At 46.2% G+C, this 22,415-nt stretch overlaps 1 protein-coding gene across 1 annotated transcript; it reads right to left on the reverse strand.

The window, feature by feature from the left end:
• Nucleotides 1-10,625: 10,625 nt before the first annotated feature.
• LOC144094652 (uncharacterized) lies at nt 10,626-19,979 on the reverse strand. Its single transcript, XM_077628576.1, has 5 exons — nt 19,824-19,979; nt 16,676-16,845; nt 14,572-14,630; nt 13,987-14,052; nt 10,626-11,193 (listed from the first exon to the last, which is right to left on the reverse strand). The coding sequence occupies exons 1-5, from the start codon at nt 19,905-19,907 to the stop codon at nt 11,072-11,074; spliced, it is 501 nt and encodes a 166-aa protein (XP_077484702.1). The 5' UTR covers nt 19,908-19,979; the 3' UTR covers nt 10,626-11,071.
• Nucleotides 19,980-22,415: the final 2,436 nt, after the last annotated feature.

Consider the following 22,415-nt stretch of genomic DNA (forward strand, 5'->3'; position numbering starts at 1 on the left):
GATGCGTGTTTCGCGGGGATTAATTTTATCTGGAAAAAAATTTATTCCTGAATTTTCACACCATCTACATAGCTCACAGGAGCTAGGTGTGAAACCAAAGTAAAAAAATGTATGTGCCCACTCTGACTAGTACCTCCCGGGGCGCAGGAGAAAAAAAAAACAAGTAAATTATTGCTGCGGCATGAGAAGACTCGTTATTGTCCTGGGTATCTTCCTTGCTACTCTTTCTATCGGGTCCAAACGTGTGGACGAAGGCTCTAGCGAAACCAATTTCAATAACTTGGCTGCATGCGTGTAGTTCTGCTATTGGGCAGTACTGCGGCAGACCGATATCCAGGCGCATCATCCTGCAATTTATTCGCTAAAGCTGAAGGTGTTGGGTAAGGTTAAACAGCATGTACAAATATTCGTACCGGAATTTTGGTGTTACGAGTGCCAGGGCTCTCTGACGGAGCCCCACCTCTTTCGATCCCCACCCACGTTCAGGGACGCGGCGTGTTCATGCCACACTCCTTGATGCAGCCTTGGACGGCATTGATGCCTGTCTGTACGGCTAGTTTTTGCTCCTCTGAGGACCACGAATTGGTCCATAGCGTTACATCCTCCACATACACGACGTAATTAAGACCGGGTATAGACGTTCGCATTGACAGGAGACCTGACATAGCGATGGTAAAAAGAGCCGGCGTTATGACAGCGCCATGGAGGACACCGGTTTAGTTACATTTCCAATTACCGCGAGTATCCCCAACCATTACTGAGAAAGTTTTGTCCGCAAGAAAGGCTTTCACGAAGCGGTAGACGCTCCCGCCTATCCCCACTTCCTGGAGCCGGTGAAGTATGGTCGTGTGGGGCACGGGATCAAAAGCCTTTTTGACGTCTACCCCAACAACTAGGTGTAGCTGTGCTCTGCTAGGGCAGCGGCAATGTCGCTATGAAGCCTTCCGAGAATATCGTGCGCGTAGAGCCCCTCGACGAAAACCTACTTGCATAGACGACAGGACGAACGTTCTACTTGGCTAAGTACCACTCATGTCTTCTTAGAGCCATTCGTTCCATGACCTTACAAAGGTTGGACGTCAGCGATATCGGCCTAAAGTCTTGTAATGTTCGACTTGGCTTGCCAGGTTTTGAAATTGGTATCCCCCACTGGATTCCTTCCAGGTAGGGGAAGATCACGGTTGGTTAGTATTCGTTGATCTCTTTCAACAGGGCAAGTTTATGCGACCTGGGAACGTTGAGAAGTGTTGAATGGCGTACACCATTCGGTCCCGGGGCGCTATTATGTTTGGAGTCATACAAGGCTGCCTCCAGTTCGTTTAATGTGAAGAGGACGTCGTTCTCTTTCGAAGTATCTGATAGGGCGTCCGCGGGCATGACATTCACATTTTCAGGTTGGGGAAAAAAAATATTCCCTGCTTGTATAGCTGGCTGATCCGGGGAGACGTTCAAGTTCAGGGCCATGCCCTGGGAAAGAGAAATCGGCATTTTGCGTCCAAGGATAGCTCGAAATATGTGTCAGCTCTTCGACAAGTTTACTTCATTAAGCGAGTGGCACAGGAGCCGCCACTCTTGGAGAGCGAGGTGCATAGTACTCTTGGAGGTGCGCTCTTGGAGATGCGAGGTGCTGAACCTCTTGAGTAATGCGAGTGAGAGCGCGTCAACGATGGGATGTCCGACCAGATCGGCGATACGCCTTGAGAGCACGAAGCCTACGATTCCCCAGACTAAAAAAGTGGGAGTCCGGCTTCGGGGCATCGAATTTTACTGAAAGCTTCGTTCTAACTTTCTTCTTGGCATCGTTGATCTGTGTAATGAGCTTGTCTAATACTGTGGGAACTTTCACCTCACCGATAATCCTACGGAAATAGTCCCATAAAACGTGCCCCTCTATTCGATGATGTTATTGCCGCTGCAGTGATTGACGCCCTCGAGGAGCCCATAACACCGCCACAAGATAGTGATCACTGCCCATGACGTCATCAGCCCGTGACTATAGGATCTCACTGGGATAGGAAACAAGTGTCAGGTCTGGAGAAGTGTCTTATTGACCTCTGTGCTCGCCAAAGCGAGTAGGCAGCGTGAGTTCATTGGCGATGGTCAGTTTGGCTTTGACTTTGGGCTACCATAGGTGTCTTCTCCTAAGCATCTGAGCGATGATATCCTCAGCTGGTATGCATGACGTTAAAGTCTCCCCCAACCATAACGCGAACCTGGGTATATATCCTTGAGAATTGTTCCAAAAAAGATATATCCACTCGATATGTCATGGTACCGAACGTCCTGGTATAAACCGAAAAAACCAAGGCTTGTTGGCAATCATCTAATGCAAGGTGTACTCCCGCTACCTCCTGCGTCTGCGTGCACCACGCGGAAGTGTCAAGCTCGGTTCTGGGAAACGCGCGTAGATCGCGATCCTGACCCAGGACATCGGTGCTCTATATAAAGGGTACAGTAAGCTTCGTACCCTATTAGATTACGCCCATTGGAATCAGCCTCCTGAAGTAGGATGCCTAGAGGAAGCGTTGGCGTGATGGACAGTCTCCTCGGAAGTTCTGCTTATTTGCGACGGATTCCCCGGCAGTTTCATTGCAAGAACCATACAGGAAAGTCCGGAGCAAAAATTACATGAGGTTTCGCGCTAATGTCCGCCATTATTAAACTGGAAGGCGCGCAAAAGGGAAGATGGCATGTGCCCGATTCCGGGCTCTTATTCGGAGAAACCTATGGCATTCCTAACAGTGGAAGCATGCGCTTCATCACCTCAGCAGTGACCAGTTCGATAATGTGCTTGAGCTGGTCTTCATCTAAGTGTACCGTGCGCGAGCGATCTTTCGCAAGATGCGTTTCTGCGCCGTGTTTTGTAGCACGGAGAGTTTCAGCATAAGCCCGATGTACGCATGCTTGATTTGGTGCCGGCGCAGGATGCTCAGAGGTTGTTAGGGATCAAGAAACGACATTCCTTAGACTAATGCCTTCAGCTTGTGTGGAGCGCTTGTGTGCATCTCGCCCTCTAGTTTTAGCTTCTCTGCCTCGTGTCTTCGGTAACGGCTGACTTTATATTAGAGGCAAGCACAATTGGCTCCGAGGCTGGTTGCTGTGTACTGGCAGGGTTCTTGTGACCAGTCATCGACAACGTTCGGTTGCCCATAGAAGCTCGGCTTGATGCTTGCGCTCCTTTTGTCACGATACTCGGATGCGGCGGACAGTGCCGTTTCTCGGGGTTTTGGTAGCTTGTCGCCGAGCAGGGCACTTCAGGTCTGTGGCTACGTGGTGACCTTTGCAATTTCGGCATAGTAGTTCTATCGGACAAACCTTGAGGTTGCCATGTGCGGGATGACCGCAGAACGAGCACCGGCGTTGGTCGACTAGTGGACACGAATTTGTCCTGCGCCCGATTTTGTGACATGTCTCACAAATGACAGATTTGGGTGATAAGGTGTTACCAGTAGGAGTATGCTGTATAGATTAACTTTACGGAAAAGTCTGAAGCCCTCAAACGTGATGAAAGCTGCTCCGTTCTTACCCATAGGCCTGGCCCGCGTTAATTAGCTTGCGCGAGAAGCATGTAAGATTGGCCATCAGCACTTCACTTGTTAACTCGTTGGCACGATATATGACACCGCGGATCTGGGCAGGATGAATGGCTTCATAAGCCTGTATAGGTGCCGCCTTTTCACAAATTAAGAGAGACTGTAGCTCGAGATGATCCCTGGCATGCCTAAGCGTTATGCCGACTGCAAACTGATTGCTTCTTTCAAGAGGCCGTACTTCAAAACCAGAGTGAAAATGAATTTTTTCAAGCTCATCGGCAATGGTACCGTGCAAACGGTGTGCGAGGAGTGTGTCCACGATCGAAAATTCGTATCCGCGTAGGGAGCACTTACAGCTGCCTGCGAGCGGCCAAGTTATACGCCTTGTCGTTTGTTCACAAAGCTGGCGTTTTCTTGTGCTATCTGGAAAGTGCCTAACACCGTCTTACTTTGCTTGGCAAATTTTGAAAATGGAAGAGTGCAAGGTCCTACCTGATAATGATTAGTTCCAGGCATGTTTTCCGTGGAAAGAACAGAGAAGGAATTGCAGACAGGTATCGCCACTGCCACTTGGCTGGAATCCTCACCCGTCATGCTTGCGTCGGCGTCAAGCACAGGGATAGATTGCGCCGCGTTATCTGGGCCGCTGCGGAGCGATGTTGCCGTGGCGTCTTGCCGGAGCTGCCCAGGAGCCATGTTGGCTGTGTCGGCGGTTCGGCGGTAGGAGTATCCGATGTTTCGGGGTGGTTTCCTGGTGTAGTCTTCGAAGCGGAAGCGTTGAAACCGTTGTCCACAGGTGGCAAGGAACAGGATGGTGGTGGCCCATCCAGTTTTGGAAGCCTAGCCCAAAAACGTCCAGGCCAAAAAGCTTCAAACAGTCAGAGCGATGCGAACGTGCGTCTGCTCAAGACGGCTGCTTGCAGCGCCCTCTTCCACACATTTCTTTGTGTTGTTAAGCGCCGGGGCTAAGAGGGAGCAATGGCGGGAGGCTTTATGGTGTTTGCTCATGTTCGGGGCCGCCAGTCTGCGGCTTTATCACTGTTTCTGACGCGAGATGAGACGAGATTTTTCTCGAACAAAAGCAACTGCGGGCACCTGCTTCCAGGTTGTTCGAGATTATCGAAGCTATTCGCACCTTATCTCGAAAGTTATTTGTGTAGTTTAAATTGAGTGTGACCGATAGCGATGGTGATTCCGTACTTCGAAGACCGATGAACGCCTTTGTTGTTATTGCCGCTAACCAGTTGTTCAGTACTTCGTGGGCGCAATTCAGCCCAATAAAGAATTCATTCTCTGTGTTCATCAGCCCTGCCCTTATTTGCTCACGGCGTTGTCACTCCCACGTGACAAATAGCGCAATTGAGAAAATTTCTGTACCTGCTTTGTTATGCGGCTGCGATTTTGCGTGCATATAAGTTCGACCCCACCACCTTCTCAGGGACAATGATTTCTTATTTACTAAAGGGAACGAAATGTAACATGGACTTGTAGCTATCAGTGAATTCAGCGCTGTTGTGAGGCGGATATATATGGTTATGTTCAGATAAGGAAGGCAATCGAGGTCCCACGGCAATTTTTTTTTATTTTCAGTGAAATTATTATATGTGATGGCCAAACGTGTCAACACAAGGCAGTAGAACATAGTTCTGCTAGATACAGTGTAGTTTTTTTTTTAAGTCGTATGTCACACGAAGTGGAAAATGTCGCTTTTTGTTTTTGCAAAATCGCTATAGTTTGGATCCCCGCCGAGTGTAAAATAAAATTTTGTGATACCTGATTTTGGTTTCAGTAAAGGTGGGTAAACTTTAGTGTCGTAATATATGCAAAAGTACTTTCTGGCTCCTATGATTACTTACCGGTAGTATCTTACCGGCGCTCACCTATGGGACACAAATGTGCCGGATAACAAAAACGGTTCAACTTAATTTCAGAAGCAGGCTGCGAGCTATGGAAAGGAAAATGATAGGTGTAACGTTTAGAGACCGGAAGAGGGCAGAGTGGGTGAAAGAATAATAATAATAATAATAATTGGTTTTTTTGGGGAAAGGAAATGGCGCAGTATCTGTCTCATATATCGTTGGACACCTGAACTGCGCCCTAAGGGAAGGGATAAGAGAGGGAGTGAAAGAAGAAAGGAAGAATTAGGTACCGTAGTGGAGGGCTCCGGCATAATTTCGACCACCTGGGGATCTTTAACGTGCACGGACATCGCACAGCACACGGGCGCCTTAGCGTTTTTCCTCCATAAAAACGCAGCCGCCGCGGTCGGGTTCGAACCCGGGAACTCCGGATCAGTAGTCGAGCGCCCTAACCACTGAGCGACCGCGGCGGGTCTGGGTGAAAGAACAAACGCAGGTTAATGACATCCTAGTCGAAATCAAGAGGAAGAAATGGGCTTGGACAGGGCATGTAATGCGAAAGCAATATAACCGATGGTCTTCAATGATGACGGACTGAATTCCAAGAGAAGGCAAGCCTGGCAGGGGGCGGCATAAGTTTAGGTGGGGGGATGAGAGCAAGAAGTTTGCGGGGATAGGGTGGCCGCAGCTGGCAAAGGACAAGGTTAGTTGGAGAGATATGGGAGAGACATTTGCCTTGCGGTGGGCGTAATCTGGCTGATGATGATAATTTTGCAGTAGAAAAATCGCAAAAATTCGTAGATCACGTGGTGTTGCGGCCCGCGTTCATCATGGAGCTGCCAAACAGACATAGCGTGGACGCTTTTCGTCCCCGTGGTTGTGTCGGGATTCTTATGTGTCGTGCTTTTCTCTCGATTTTGAAGGAAAAAAGCGCTCCCAGGCAACGTGCCAGGCGGCTGCGCTTTCGGATGCAGCAGCCGGACTGAGTCGTTGAAGGCTTTCTTCATTGCAAAGAGGAGAGTTAACAAACCGCAAAGATGCCTTGCCTGGCTTCATAGGACCAGCCGGTAGAAGTTCGTTCCGACATGAAACACACGTTTGTGCTTGGTAAGCCAGTTTGAAAGTTTCAAGAGCGCGCCCATCATGGTTGCCAGCTCAAGGTGAGATATTTGCGGTACTCTGAAATTTATCCAGCGAGTCTAATTGAGGCACCCTATCTCGTGCGAAGTCATGTCGCCATCCTTCGGCGCGTTGCGGAGCCCACTGCAAACAATGAGGGCGGCGAAAAGTGGCGGCCTTGGACGTTGACTCAGCCGCCCGAGCGACGCTGTGGGTCGTGTTTGGCCGATACGAGTGAGATTTTTCACTGAAAGCAATATTCCGAATAAAACTTGCGACAGCGTTTGTGCCGCCACGATCTTTCCATCGCCTTCCGAACGATAGATTCATGTACGCCTCATCCCTGTGGCAATTAAAGCTAAGACCACGCGCCCGCGTAAACTCGTTTCGCTCGTGGGCGAGACTAAACGAGAGAGAAAGGCAGGGATTGTACATTTTGTAAATTTCATTCTTGCAACAATGCCATCGTGCAACAGAAAAAGATACAAAACCTTCCTCAACTATGCGTCCCATTCGTCATATAGCGCTTAACCCTTTCGGCCCTGGCGGTGTCAATTGACACCGCAACAGAAATATTCCGCTTGCGCCTCAGGAAAAGAAGAAAATACTATTAATTTGTGATACAATACTTCCTCTGGGATCTCTGTTGCTATCGGCATCGCTGCTCGCGCATTTCCATTGAGCTGTGCGGTCTAAGGAAGAAGAAGCGGCAGCATGGTAGGCATGGGGTGAAGAAGCCGAGGTATAGCGAATTTGTAGGCTTATATCTCACTAACCATTTGTTCGTTTGCGCTCATGTTTTTAAATGTTTTGTGAAACGCCTATCCAAGCTCATATCCCCGTCGTAATTATTATTTAATGCGTAGACGCTGCGCTTGAACACATTTTTGACATGTACGATTTTGACACCACCAGGGCTCAACGGTTGCCAGTGATGGCCATTGAGTGATGATAGGTGATCTTTGTAGAAGAAAATCTGCTGGTATTTTGCGAATGCGCCTTTATTAGTATGTTTGTTGTACTGCTGACATGAACGTTCATTGCAGCAAATGGACGAAATCTTCAAATTAGCTTTCTGATTAACGGTAAAATGTAAATTTTCGCTATCATACAAGGTGAAGGTTCGGATATTGGCGAACAGCAACCGGAGAAGAGGAATAGTGAGAATAAATGCACACCTGATCTTGCGCTTTTATTCCTTTTTTCTCTGCCGCTCTCCTCCTGCAAGATTGGATTGGAAAACATTTAATTCGTCAGAAAAGGCAGAATGCAGACGATCCGTGCTAGGTGGCTATCAGTCCACGGCTGACAGCGACCTGGGTAGCCCATTCAATGACCCGGGTTTGAACTCCCAAGTCTGAGCTGACCAACACGGCCTCCCACTGCTCGAGAGTAGGAACCTATATTAGAGATTTTGGGGGCGGCTCCTCTTTACAATTCCACAATAGGTGATCATAAGTGGCTAAATCACCACATAATGTACATGCAGGGTCGTATTCACCGGGGTACAATTTTGACAACAGGTAAGGCGTCATGAAGGATCGCGTCTGGAGTCGCCTCCAAGTGATCTCCTGCTCCTTATTAAAGGCTTTGTCTGGAGGAGTGAATATCCGCCTTTCAAGTTTAAAATGATTAGTAATATCGTGAAAAGATGATAGGCCGTCCTTCGAAAAACTCTTAGCAACGACAGCGTCCCCTGCTCGGCTGACGAATCCTCGAGCTGTTATGTGTGCCGCTTCGTTACCAGGGTTCCCCGAGTGAGCCGGGACCCATATCAATTCAATAATTCTGTCTAAGTCTTTGGTTTGACCCAATATGCTCATTGCTACCTGAGAAATTCTGCCCCTCGCATAATTGCGTATGGCAAATTTAGAGTCGCTGAGTATGGTAGTAGCTTCTGTGTTAATGATAGCAATGGCGATTGTCGCCTCTTCTGCCGTTTCCGAGGATTTCGTTATGGTAGTGCCGGAGACTATCAGTTTACCTTGCGTATCCACCGCCGTTAGTGCGAACGCTTGTTTCTGGGGATATTCTGCGGCATCTACATATACTGCATGTTCATCTTGGTTGTATATGTTGTGTAGAGCTTTTGCCCTAGCCCTTCTTCTCCCCTCGTGGTGAGCAGGATGCATATTCTTAGCTAGTGGCTTAACTCTTATTACCTTAGCGATGCGTTTAGGTATTTGTGTTTTGGTATCTTGGGGTGGCAGCTGTATGCCTAGTCCTAAACGATCAAGTATGGTTCTTCCTGCTTTGGTGCGGGAAAGCCGGCCTCTCTGCATTGTTAAGTGTGCCTCTGTAAGCTCGTCTAAGGTGTTGTGTACTCCCAAGTCCAGAAACCTTTCGGTGGAGGTACAGTTCGGTAGCCCTAATGCTACCTTGTATGCCGTTCTAATCATAGACTCTACTTTGGCTTTTTCACTACTGTCTAATTTTAAATATGGGAGTGCGTAGACAAGCCTGCTTATTACAAATGCTTGTACTATTTTGCAAAGTTCTGTCTCCTTCACTCCCTTCCTTTTGCTTGCAATTCGTCTAATTAGTCTTACCGTCATATTGACGGTTGTCTGGAGTTTTTGTAGTGTTTCCTTGTTCTTCCGGTTCGACTGAAGGAAGAGTCCTAGGATTCTTATAGTTTGAACTTCCTTTACAGGGAGCCCTTCCACCCAGATTTTCAGTGGAGGCGGAGGTTTGTAATTTTTTGCTCGAGGGCCCCTTGGTTTGTATCTGATTAGAAATAATTCGGACTTGGAGGGCGAGCAGGTTAGCCCTGCTTTACCTGCCAGGTCTTGTATTATGTCTACAGCTTGTTGCAGGGAATCCTCTATCTGACCATTGCTGCCAGTTGTGGTTCATAAAGTGATATCATCTGCGTATAATGTGTGTTGCAGCCCCGGGATGGCGGCTAATCCTGCAAGAAGAGACCGGGGTATTATCACTGCAACTCGCGCCCCGCCGCTCGTGCAGCCGCTCGTGCAGTACGTGTGACGCACTCGACACTGGGAGCAGTGCAGCGTGTTTGGCGGTTTTCTTGTGAAAGCACTTACGGTGTGCTCATAAACAGCTTCAGCTCTCTCCCCGGCCGAGAGATATCCGCGCCGCATAAGACTATGGATGAGAGGAAATTTCTTGTCACCTGTAGAGAACAGCATTTGATCAAGATAAAGGCACGACTGATTATCTCCCAGTTTATGAATTCTTTTATAGTAAACAGCTTTTTAGAAAACAGGCGCAAGCCAGATGCCCTGAGCCTCGCGCAAGCTCAGAACTTAGATGTGCCGAGCTCCGCGCTGGGCGTTACGGAAACGCTTCACGAAGCTCGACAGACGAGGGCGTTAAAGAATTGGGGAAAATCTTTATCTTGTCCACAGTCCCCTTCCGGGAAGGCTATGCAAGTTTTCAACGTGTGCTGCTGACGTGACATACACAAGCTGGTACACAAGTCTGTCAGCAACAGGAATGAGGAGGTATGATACAAAAGGCAAGGTAAACAGGAGAGAGAATGGCGTTTTTTGTGACAACTGCAAGATCCATCCATCTCTTACATAGTAAAAAAAGTTTCTTTAGAGTTCCCTACACTGGAAATTAATAAATTTTCCGTTCATTTATTTGTTGTTGATTCCGGTAACCAGAACACTTCTTTTCGCATTTTACACCCACTGAGCCCTGGTGTCCGATTTTGACACCATACCTGTAAATGAATTGTGCGTATTATAGAGGCCCGTTTGTGGCTAAATTTTAGTTTAAGTACTACTTTATAATGGAACACTGAAGAGCAAAACTTAAGACGTCAATCAAACCATACTGACCTCACGTCAGTAACTGGCACCAGCGGCTAGAATACTCTATGGCAACTTACATCGACAGTATGCCGTGCGTCTTAAGTGTCAAGAGAACAGTGCCTGGTCCCTCCGTCAAGTGGTAGGCAATTTTCCTCAGTAATGCATAGTATAGGTCCCAGCTTAATGAAGGGAATCACATTTGAGAGGAAAATTTATTTTTACTCCAGCATCAACCTTAAATAGCCTTAGCGAGGATTGTGCGCCTTCGGCGCAAAACAGTTCGAAGACCCTAACTTGACCTGAGCACGTGTTTTATTTAGGTGCCATATGGCGCAAGTGGGAATTATCTTATGCGTTTGCATCCTTTTCTTCAACCTTTCCCGTGTACTGGAAGTTTTCTGGTCCATGAATGTTTTCAAAACATGGTTCGTGTGTCCAGTTCTCGTTTATATGGCGGATGGTTGTCATGACCAGTTCATGTGGCGTGGTGCACAGTCGGAGGGTACTACTAAGCGAGGTTATAATGCTGACTCAGTAACTAGAATGTAACGTTCTGCCAGTTGCAGGCAATAGCTTTTATGGCGTACACCCCGCTACGGTGCCTGCGTGCTCACCAGTAAAAGCATGCACGTCGCATTACTTTGTCATTTAGTCGAGAAACATCTTTTTTTATTCTCATGCAAATCATGGAAAAATGATAGTTGCACGTGGCTTGGTCTCAGTGCGGACGCAATCGTACGCGCTTTGAGCGCCAGATGCCGGGCCAGGGCGGTGCCATCTATCGTGTCGACTCCAGGCTGCATGGCTCGGGGCAGACTAGTGTACGTAAGGCTAGGGCATTCTCGCAGGTAGGGGTGGTGTCGTAGATCTTCATGCTGATTGGGCCGCTCGGCGTGACGACTGCGAAAAGCCAAAGGCGACAATAGTGAAACACATGGCGACGAAATACAAAAAAGATGTCGGAGTTGGTTTAGTTTACTACCTTCTGCAGTAGCTCAGTGGGTATGTTGTACTCCTGTTGAGCACGTGTTCTCGTGTGTATGCGATTCTGAGAGAGATGGTTTGGTTTGGTTTTTCGGGGAAAGAAAATGGCTCAGTATCTATCGCATACATCGTTGGACACCTGGACCGCGCCGTAAGGGAAGGGATAAATTAGGGAGTGAAAGAATAAAGGAAGAAAGAGGTGCCGAAGTGGAGGGCTCCGGAATAATATCGACCACCTGGGGATCTTTAACGTGCACTGACATCGCACAGCACACAAGGCGAAAATCTGCGTGATCTTATATTTAGGTGCGCCTTGGATAAACATACGTGTAATCGAATTTATTCCGGAGCCCTCTCCTATGTCATTCGCCCCAGCGTTTAGGCCAAGGAGTGCATTTCGCAACTAATTTTTCGGTTTTCTTAAGAGAAGAGCATATCTTGAATACCTTTAAGGAGTCAAATCGAGGCTAGTAATCATATAAGTAAAACGCTTAGTGCAATGCCTGCATATATGTGGAGGTACTACTGACACGGAGAGTTCTCTTTAGTCCTGACTGCGGATGCGATTCAAGGTAAGGAATATATCAGGTAAGATGGGACTTTTCAACTAGCACTCAGCCAGGCAGCCACAGTGCGTGATCTTAATGGGCATTCTTCGGGAATGCCTTCGTGACACACCAGTGTGTGCAGCTCGATGCACTGAGCGGCAGGAAAGCTTCCTCGATAGATTCAGCATGGCACATTAAGCGATGAAATAACTGTCACGAGTAAAATTAACAGCGAAAATGAGGAAGGCACACATAGAAAGCCGGAAGGCGGAACGGACGCTCTCCTGCAGCTACCTTTACTATATATGTTGAACGAGCCACAAAGAAAAAGTTCTGAACATGCGCCAAAAGTTTAGCCACGGAAAAAGCACCTGATTCACACTTAAACAACATGCTTGCACTGATGCAAGCGGAGCCCAGCCTTTTTAACAGGAAGGCCTTCAACAGACAGTTAAATTTGAAAGGCACGAACCTACTAACCCAGCAATTTTTTTTTTCATTTAACTGTGTCGCAGGAATAACGCACGTGTGCCCGACATTCCAGAAAACAAGCCGCGTTATGAGCGTGGAGTCATCATAACAGTTGTCCCCTGTTCCAAATTAGCACGATGATGATTTCAGCCACGTGTTCCTCCCTGCAGAATGTGCACACAAGTCTAGGTAACCGAAATCGTGCGTTCATCACATAAACAAGTCAAAGTCGCACAGAGAGCCAGAGAGAGTAATTTGTGAAAAAACGTTGCCTCGAGGCCTAACTAGGAAAAATAAAGGTAGAACAGGGCTAGCTGTGATCCACTATGGAATCCTCGCATGCAATGCTCCACAGTGAGTTCAGCGAAGCAACGTGTCAGTTCAGGACTGACACATATGTCAGATCATTTCTTTTTTACTTTTTCTTGTTAGCGAAAGCTCCAGTGATCCAAGGGAAGCAGCTCTTGTACTTACTTTCGCCAGCGCCGCACAAATGCGCAAAGTACGATACCCTCGCGACGGACAGCTACGTGTTGCATGCTGATGTAAACACCTTGCCATTTATTTCGAACGGTACATTTTGCGGGCCTTTTATGCTGCAGAAACCTCCACTTAAGAACGAAAAGCAGTGTAATTATTACCCTCTGATTTTCTTGTTTTCTATTAATATTGGCACTTTCACCATTCCTTTTTTTATTCTTTAATGCTTACATTACACTACGTGTTTTTATTTCTTGTCCTAACTACGTAAACCAAAGCAGCAGTCGGCCACACGTCGCTTACAACTTTGTTATAGGACACCGTCGTCATCAGCCTACCAGCCACTTCTGCAAAACCAGGGTCTCTCCCATTCATTTCTAATTAAGAGTCGTGTGGGCTAGCTGCCACCGCCGTACCGCCGAAAACTTCCTAACATCATCCAGCAACCTATCTCTATAACTTAGTAACCTATATCAGGTCGGGTTAACTAATAAAGTGTAGAGTTGACGTTTTAGGGCGTGGTTAAATCTAACCTACTTTCCCTAGCAGGTCGGGATAGCAATCAGGAAAGGAGACGATATCAGGAAATTTGCTGGGACAGAAACCCATAGAGAAGGCTGGACTAATTGGAGGAAAATATTATAGGCATTTGTAATGACGCAACTTCACTTATGAATATAATTAACGGGGCCCCGCTACTCCCTCTATAATCACGTTCGTTTTTTGCAGCGCTGTCAAAGCGATTGTGTACAAATGTCATTACACGCACTTTGCAACATTACCAGGAACTAGTTCTACGTCAAGGCAGTGCCGCTAGGCTTTGCGGAGTACATATCCTGTTCTGCAGCCCATCAGCGATTCACTGTCTTTCTTACGTCACGAATGACGTCAACGCACAATTTTTTAATGTTCAAAGCCACGCGCCCAGTGGAGGTAGCCAAGGGAGCTAGAAGCGCTTGTCCCGAACTCCTGTTAATGTGTCCTCGACAGCCGTTCCGGACAAGAGCAACGAAAAGAATAGATACAACACGTTCGAGAGCACACCGTTGAACCACGCTTTCAGTGCAAGCATGAGTGAGTACAAATGGGGACTCTGTTCTTACCATGCACAAATACGTACTCCACAACATCCCTTACTTTGTTTGCATGTAAACTTGCACTCGGAGGATAGAAGAGCTAATAAACCTAAAAGAAATTTTGCACCACTTACCTTCCCTGAAGTAGTATGCCTGTCCGTTGTAAGGCGGAAGATGCAGATAAAGCTCCACGCGCATTCCTAAGGCACGGAGAAAACAACGAGAAATTGTGGGAAATTCTCAACTACTTTAAATACTGCGTAACAACAGCGGTCTCACAACAACAAATAAAAAAAAACCTGGACCTTAGTAATATTTCAATGAGTACGTCTCACACCCTCTACTGGGGCCTACATTGCTTCGGGATTTATTAATGAACCTTCTGTACTTTACTTGAAAGGTGTAATGTCTCTTCATGTTTAAATTGCTGTTTAAGCATAAACTGAGGTTTATATTGATTTTCTTGCGTTCTTCGTTATCACATACATGATTTTTATGCCTCTTGAGTAGTCTAAAACTTCACATGGACGCCTTGTTCCAAATTCTGACCCAATATAGCGCTTTGAGGTAAACACTTATCAATAACGAATTCAAAAGTGCGTTTTTGCGTGCCCTTAGGCAATGTCCAGTTACGGGCGATGTTGGTATCTTTTCTGATAAACTCAAAGTACTGACACCAAAAGACATGCTCTAAGTTTCGTGGAGAATTATTATCTTACCTTCACCGGTCAGTATGGCGTTGTCGTCTTCTGGCACATACTCTGCATTCACTTCGAACCTATGGGAGAAGTGGTTACGTTGAGGTTACGTTAGATTAGGCAACTAATAAAACAAAACGCGGGGTAACTGTCCCATCCTGGGTGGACATTTGAACCATGCCGTGAAAAAACGGACGAACAGTGTGAAGCAGGGTAAAAAAGAAGAGCAAGTACTTTTTTTTCTTTTACCCCGCCCCCTCCTCTCTCCGAATGGCATGTTTCATGTTACAACATAAGCATTATTTTCAGGGAGCACACGACATGTCGCTCTGTGCGATGGCACTGTTTAAACACCGCCTTTTGTGCACAGTGAACTACCAATTAATGCGTCGTTGCAGACTTGCTCGCGACCAGACCTCGGGCACACAAAGAACAGCCACCTTAAAATCTTTCGGTGTTGCCATTTTCCGCTTCGCCACAACGTCCCACTGCATAATCTCTCAGCTTCTTAAGTCAGAAACCAAAGGTAGCGAAATATCACTCCATATTGAGTCTATCTTTCCCACGTTTACATACACTACTGCGCTATAACGTTTCCTTGTGCTCCACGACAGCGTTTTCTGTTCTCGGTCTTCGATGTTGTAGCAGAAAGTTTGATCGTTTCCTTGCTGGCCACTGTGCTGAGGATCTGCATCATATTGGCTTTGTGAGTCGCGGATTGGCATTCGCCAATGATAATTTCCCACTCTTGGTCATGTGATGCGTGTAGTCACGAAAGTAAAAGTACTTTCACTGGGGCTTCGAGCGAACATGAAATGAGTTGCAGAGGGCGTTACGCGTACGTACTTCATAAAGATAGAACACGCTCAGAAAATGTTAAGTGCTGCCGGCAGAGGCCATTGTATGTCTGAAGGTAGAAAGTGACCGGAGGACTTTGAAGTGGAAAGCACGATGGCCAATGCGAGCTGTCGTCTGGTGAGCCAAAGGTTGTAGACTCGATTTAAGCCGCAGTGGCTGATGAAGCGAAATCTAAGGGAAAATGTGTATTGAGAAATCACTGAACGGCTAGGAATCCCAGGTGGTCAAAAATTAATCCTGAGACCTCCACTACGCCATGGTCAAAGTCATAGCATGCAAAGTTCGCTCGCCGTACAAAATTAAACCCGTGAACGGGAATTAATACAGCATGGAATCATCCTGCCTCGTAGCCTTAATCAATAAGGTGCCGCTGTACGTAATCTGAAGTGGCGTACAAACTTCAGTACGAAATTTTTCAACACTCACTGAACAGATGCGTTTTGGGGGCTATTTCATAGGTTTATACTTTTTTTAGAACCAAGTAAAGCTTATATATTTACAATGAACCAAGAAGTAGTTGGGAACAGGTGCTGACGAGACACATGAGCCCCTCCTCCTAGAATCGTCTGCATTCAATCAGCGAATGATGATCAGGTGTACGTCAATGGGATGACTGCGCGGGGAGGGCACTCACTGTATGCTCTCCTCCTGTGTTTCTCGCCTTGCTGTTATGCAGCCGATTCTGTGAATTTCCCACTTTCCTCTTTCTTCGTGGAATTCAGGAGCATTCGTTCCACAGATTGAGACATTGATATTTGTCGACGGCACCCCGTCTTTCGGCAAAAGTATGTTGAGACAGAAAGAATATTGAAAAAAAAAGCGTCCAAGCCTGTGCCACTGGATTTAAGAGGGCTTGATAGCGGCCGATTTGTAGTCGAGAGTCTGCATGTAACGGATTCGGTGTCACAAAGAGCGTCACCTGGCATTCTAATGTTGGTCAGCAATATTGTGCCACGATGTGCCAAGCAAACACAAGTTTGCTCATTTTAACTGTTTGACGATGATGAATGCAAGACGCGACTGTATTTTTTTCATTTTTTCATGAAATATGGTGGGGTCTCGGAACTGTGATTAAGAGGCTGCAATCCGGAAATATCAAAAGCTAAAAACAGAAACTAGCCTAACCGCTCAATACACACTAAAGTTTAAAAAATAAATTGCAAGATATGCTCATTACAATAACTTGTAAGCAATCATAGTGCGCCACTCGTTTTGACCGAAACCACTGCATACGACTTCAACGCAAGTGAAGAGTGCAATCGCTCACCTCGTCTGCCCCTGGCTCCCAGGCTCTGAATAGCTGACGTTGCAGACTGCCTCGTCTTCGGGAAGGTTTCCACCGTCCCATAGGACGGTAAGGTCTGTGGCCGACGGATCTTCGAAGCTGGTGGCGTTGCGGAAACACTGGTACGTCAGCACGGGCTCCTCGTGCATTCTCTGCGGGTGTTAGCAGACGGAGTGAAAAAATTATAGTGAACAGGAACAAACAACAGAATAAACACGGAATTGACAAAAAAAAGAAAAAGTAGACTAGGTAAGTGAAAAAAAAATGTGTCGCATCTCAGATATAGACAACACAGTGAGGATCCCACGAGTTTTTTTCAAGTGTAATTAGTTGATCATGCTCTGTGTTAACGCTGAGTTAAAAAAGGGTAATTTTATTTTATCCTTTGTTTTTACCTTCCGTAAGTACTTTATCAGCGAAGTTGTGTAAAGATATTGGCTGCGAATCGCTGAGTGCCTGACGGAGTGTGCGAAAACGAGTGACTAAGACGTTTATCGATGCAATATAAAGCATCGCCCGAAGCTTCGGGATGATTGCCCCTGTATTTAAGTGGACGTAATATTCGACGCGGTATTGCAATATTAACGGTACAGGAAGCGGCAGAAAGTCACGTAAGTGGATGATATTAGGAGATATCCAAAGGTAAGGGTGCTGCAGATGGCACTAGATAGAGTTAATTGGAGTGGTATCGGAGAGTCCTTTGCCCTGCAATGAACGTAGTAAGGCTGATGATGATTATGATGATGCTGCTAATCGTACGGCCGGAATCAGTCTCAGAGGCCATTTCATCTAAATCATTTATCACTATTTTTTGCGGCAATACGCCCACTGAATTCAAAGATTAAAGAGTTAATTCGCGCCTTTCCTCGCAGAGCTCCAATTTTCGTTACACTTTCGCAGCGACTGCCGTGTCAAATACGGAAATTTAGTCAGCACTGGGACTGAGATGCTTTCATTTATTAATTATTACGTAAAAGTCATCAGCCTGAATATTGAGTCAAAGAGTTTGGTGTATCGATGCACGCCTGGTTACAGGGCTGTAACGTGTTCAAAACAGCGCATTTAAAACTGCTTATTTTTATCTTTGATGACTTTTGCCCTCAGTTATATTCACGTGACGCTCGCTTAGTACGAGCGACATCGACATTCACTGCATACTTAACAAGTTTGCAATTAGCTAATGAATTTAGTTGACCACAGTATTTAGATATTGTGTCGAACTGAAGAAGTAGTGGTGAAAGTTGCAATTGCAGAAACACAAAGCAAAGAATAGTAAAAATAACTGCGGAGTTCAAAAGTCCGTTCACAGCTTTATCACGATCTTAACCGAGTTTTGAGCAGTCGGTCAACAGCACGCTACGGATACGTTTGTTTTACCTTCAGTCAGATAAACACTTTCTTCAAGCCAGACACAAAAACAAAATACACACTAATATACTATGTCGTATCCAGGTGAGAAGAAAGGGTACTCATAAATACAATACAATAGAATAGATTTTCATTCTACTAGAGTCACAGGTGTTATTTGAGCCCGCGGAATCGTCAAGTGCTTGCGGGAAGGGCACATAGTTATTAAGTGCAGTTGATGGCACCGCATGTCGGGGTGCAGAACTGCGTCTGACAGTGATGCATTCTACAAAAACTCAGATAATAATAATAATTGGTTTTGGGGGGGGGGGGGGGAAGGAAATGGCGCAGTATCTGTCTCATATATCGTTGGACACCTGAAGCGCGCTGTAAGGGAAGGGTGAAGGAGGGAGTGAAAGAAGAAAGGAAGAGAGAGGTGCCGTAGTGGAGGGCTCCGGAATAATTTCGACCACCTGGGGATCTTTAACGTGCACTGACATCGCACAGCACACGGGCGCCTTAGCGTTTTTCCTCCATAAAAACGCAGCCACCGCGGTCGGGTTCGAACCCGGGAACTCAGAATCACGTTAAAGAACCCCAGGTGGTCAAAATTTCCGGAGCTCTTCACTACGGCGTACCTCATAGCCTAAGTCGCTTTGGGACGTTAAAACCCCATAAACCATAAAATCAGATGCAGAATCGAAGAAAACATTCAGAAAGACACTATAAAGAATAACTACCTATGTGCGATGCACATAAAAAATTCATAAACATTGGTGAGGTAAGCAGTGATTGCAGGAAAAGAGTCGGAAGCGACTGACTATAAACGGAAACGCAAGCACACAGGAAGCTAGACGCGAGAACCGCGGAGACACAATCAGGAAAAAGTGCACAATCAAGGCCAAAGCACAACACCACAAACGGCCGATAATAGTCAGGGGAGCAGCCAAGGTAAATGCCACGTAAAAGTAAAATATAACAGATTGTTAGGGGCCGGACTGGGAACACAGGAGCACTGAATTGAAAATATTAGTTTTTTTTTTCTTTTATATGCGAAATAGAAAAGCCTTATTCACAATAAGACATCGAAATTCTCCTTAAACCGCATTGTCGTAGAAACTCGTTTACCTAAAGCGATTTCCGCCGGCTGAGTTGAGCCGAAAAAAAAACTTAGTGACACGCCGATGTACGCAATTCCACGCTTTATATGAGTCCGCTGTGGCCGTGGAAGCATTTATCCGCGACTATCCGTAGAGGTCAGCTTCAGAACGTGACGCGAACCGGCGCCATTGAGGGTGTTCAAGTTCCAGTAGCCTCACTTCAACTAGCAAACACAAATTTAAATTAATGCAAGTTTTTGTATAACGTTACTATGCGAAACCCTAACGAATTTTCTTGCTTAGGGTTTAAAGTGAAATAAATGAAAGTCCTCCGCCGAAAGCGACAGATACAATTTTAGATAACCTGCTGTTTTTGATCGGCCTTTCTTTTATTCTGAAGACTTTAGAACTGTACGCTTCGTTCGCTGGCAGTGAAAGAGGAAATGTCGCGCCGCCTACTCAGAGCGTCTTCTGAACATCTCTAGCAATTAAGGAATAAGGAGCCTTCAACTCATAGCACCTGGCAAAAGAAAACCTGTCCATTTAAGCACCCACACATACACAAAACCTCGCGCACGCATGTTAACTTTTTTTAATTTCTAACTTTTCAAATCGATGCTGCTTCTCGGCTAGGACAGGTATCTGGTTGTTTCTCCTCGCTGATCAGTCGCTGAGCCACGTACCTCAAAGAAGTCTGCCATGGGTGTTCCATACACTGCCTGCGCTGCAAAGAACAAAAACAAGGCTGCAAAGTTTTTCGAATGCATGTCTACGCTAGCGTCAATGCCGAATGATTGTGGGACAAGCGGGGGGACGATTTTAAAGGAGTTTGAAGTCTACCAGTCCTTCCAGTCGCCGCCTACTTCCCTTTGTCTCTGTGCCCTTCCCTCGCCTCACTTCACTCCGAGCATGTTGGAAAATGTACAAGCCGTCCGATAGAGGGAGCACAACGCCCCCTTTTTTTGACCAATGAGAAACTGCGGGATATTTCATTTTGCTATTCTTGTTTATTTTTTTTTGTATGGTGTTTCCAAGAACGCCGCATTTTCCTCCTCTCTCGTGCAGGTCAGTGACGGCATTTTATTTTTTATGACGACAGACTTATGAGCCTGCAGCACACGGGAACATAAATAAGCTCAGGAAAAAGCTGACAAGCCAGTCTGACGGACAGTATATTAAACTGCAAATTTAATACATGCATTTCACTTTTATTATTTTTTTTATTTCTGTCTCTTCGTAGCACGTACAAAAATAATGTCGACTTTTTAGTGCACTCTTTTGTTGGAGTCAGAGCGCGGACTAAATAACGGTAAACCTTCAACCATTGTAAATTATCCGGTTTATCTGGCAGTGGCCGACCACTGGTCACTAACTTGGTCTGAACGCCGCATAACCAGCTGCTTTCACCTTTTAGGCGACGCAACGAGTCCCAGCTACGTGGCCGCAACACTGTGGTTCGATGCAATGAACATCGCATATAGATGCCAAAGCAGGACATTGGTATTTTCTTCAAGTTACCCAGGCTACTGACCGCAACCTTATAACGCAAGCGGGGTCCTTGCCTGGCACGCCAATTTAAAGCCAAGTCCTCACCTCCGCAGCTCTTTTCACTTCGAAAACCGACCTTTCTTGGCGGGTCTTGAAGTGCACTGCTTCCTCTTCCTCTTTTTTACTTGTAGAAGTAAACTTTGTAACTTTCAGCCATAAACATGGAATATTAGAACAAAGAGTCGTTCAGCTTCCGTCGTTCTTAGCGCCAACTGCGATGGCTTAGTTCGTGCCAAAGGAGTAAGACTTTTAGCAGTGGTTATAAAGCGCTGAATTTAGGAAAAAAGATTAAACGAAAAAAACACGAGCGCTGGAACAAAAATTTATGCTGACGGGTACAAATATGACTCAAGGGATAAAATTAACAGTAGTGTTGTCAGCAAAAACCACCGGGTAAATTGATTAATGCGATAATCAATAAGTGTGCTCTCTGCCGAATGCTACACAGCAGAACACTGAATAATACATGCGTGTTATCTGTTTAATATCAGGATATATAGAAGCGTGAGGGAGTGACTGCTAAAGCACATATGGTGGTTATGAATACCTTGTATCATTCATTAATTCTGGCTTTCTTTCTGTACATCGTAGCAGCTGTTTGCATTGTTAAATTTTCATGTCAAACTTGCCGTTTTTTTGTTGTTTCCGTCAAACTTTTCATCATCAGCTATTAACGGCGTTGTTGCGAAATCTTCTACAGCGACTGCTTATTGCAGTCATCGCGGGAAGAAAAAAGTGATAGGTTTTAACGTAGTTAAACCGAGCAGACGTACGAAAGTATGTGTTAAAAATGACTGACTCGTTGTATTGCTTTGCGGGGTCGTCTCCACGTCTGGCAACGATCTTAGTTCGACAGTAGTAAAAGTTTATGAAGACGACGATGTGCGATGCACAGCGCGAGAGTGTGCTGTAGTTTAACACGAGGTGTGGCCAGCTGCGGAGAGAGCAACTGCTTTGGAGCAGTGGCCGGCGAAGCTGTTCTGTTCGCGCCGCCGCGGGTTCGAAACCAAGTCGCGGCAATATTTACTTTATTTCTGCACCCTCAAGTTCATGCAAGCCACAATATTCTTGGTTAGGGATTTGAACCCGTGAAGTAGGGCTTTCGCACCAAAACGGTCGCGATATGTCAGCTAGAGAGAAATTCCTCGGATCATGACGCAAACCGCTCCTAAACCCAAGAGACCCTCGAGACAGCAGTGACCAAAGTTATGAATAACCAAAACCCACGCTGCTGCCAGGACACCAAACCTGAATCGTTCCATTGTTTTCTCTCTCCAGCTACAGCTGCGGGAAGTCATGACTCTCTGAGGCCAGCTTAGAGAGTACTGTGACGTGTCCTTCGGAAATTCTTCACTTTACAATGGCAATATGCTGCGCGCTTTTTGACATCACAATGGGGCCTTATTTACCATGCTAGCAGTGCAATCATAAAGCTTACCACATTAAGCGAGCAAAGAGACTTCCATTTTTATTTCTGTTTTTCTTTTTGTACTGCATTGCATCGCGGCAGAGTCAAACAGGCGGATGAAATTAGTAAGCTTGCGGGGCTAAAAAAGGTCACTGGCATAGGCCTTTCTCCTGCAGTGGACATAGGATGATGATCATTGTGGTGGTGGTGGTGGTGGTGGTGGCGGTGGTGGTGGTGGTGGTGGTGGTGGTGGTGGTGGTGGTGGTGGTGGTGGTGGTGGTGGTGGTGGTGGTGGTGGTGGTGGTGGTGGTAATGATGG

This window comes from Amblyomma americanum, chromosome 6, assembly GCF_052857255.1.
Source record: "Amblyomma americanum isolate KBUSLIRL-KWMA chromosome 6, ASM5285725v1, whole genome shotgun sequence".
NCBI classification, from domain to species: domain Eukaryota; kingdom Metazoa; phylum Arthropoda; class Arachnida; order Ixodida; family Ixodidae; genus Amblyomma; species Amblyomma americanum.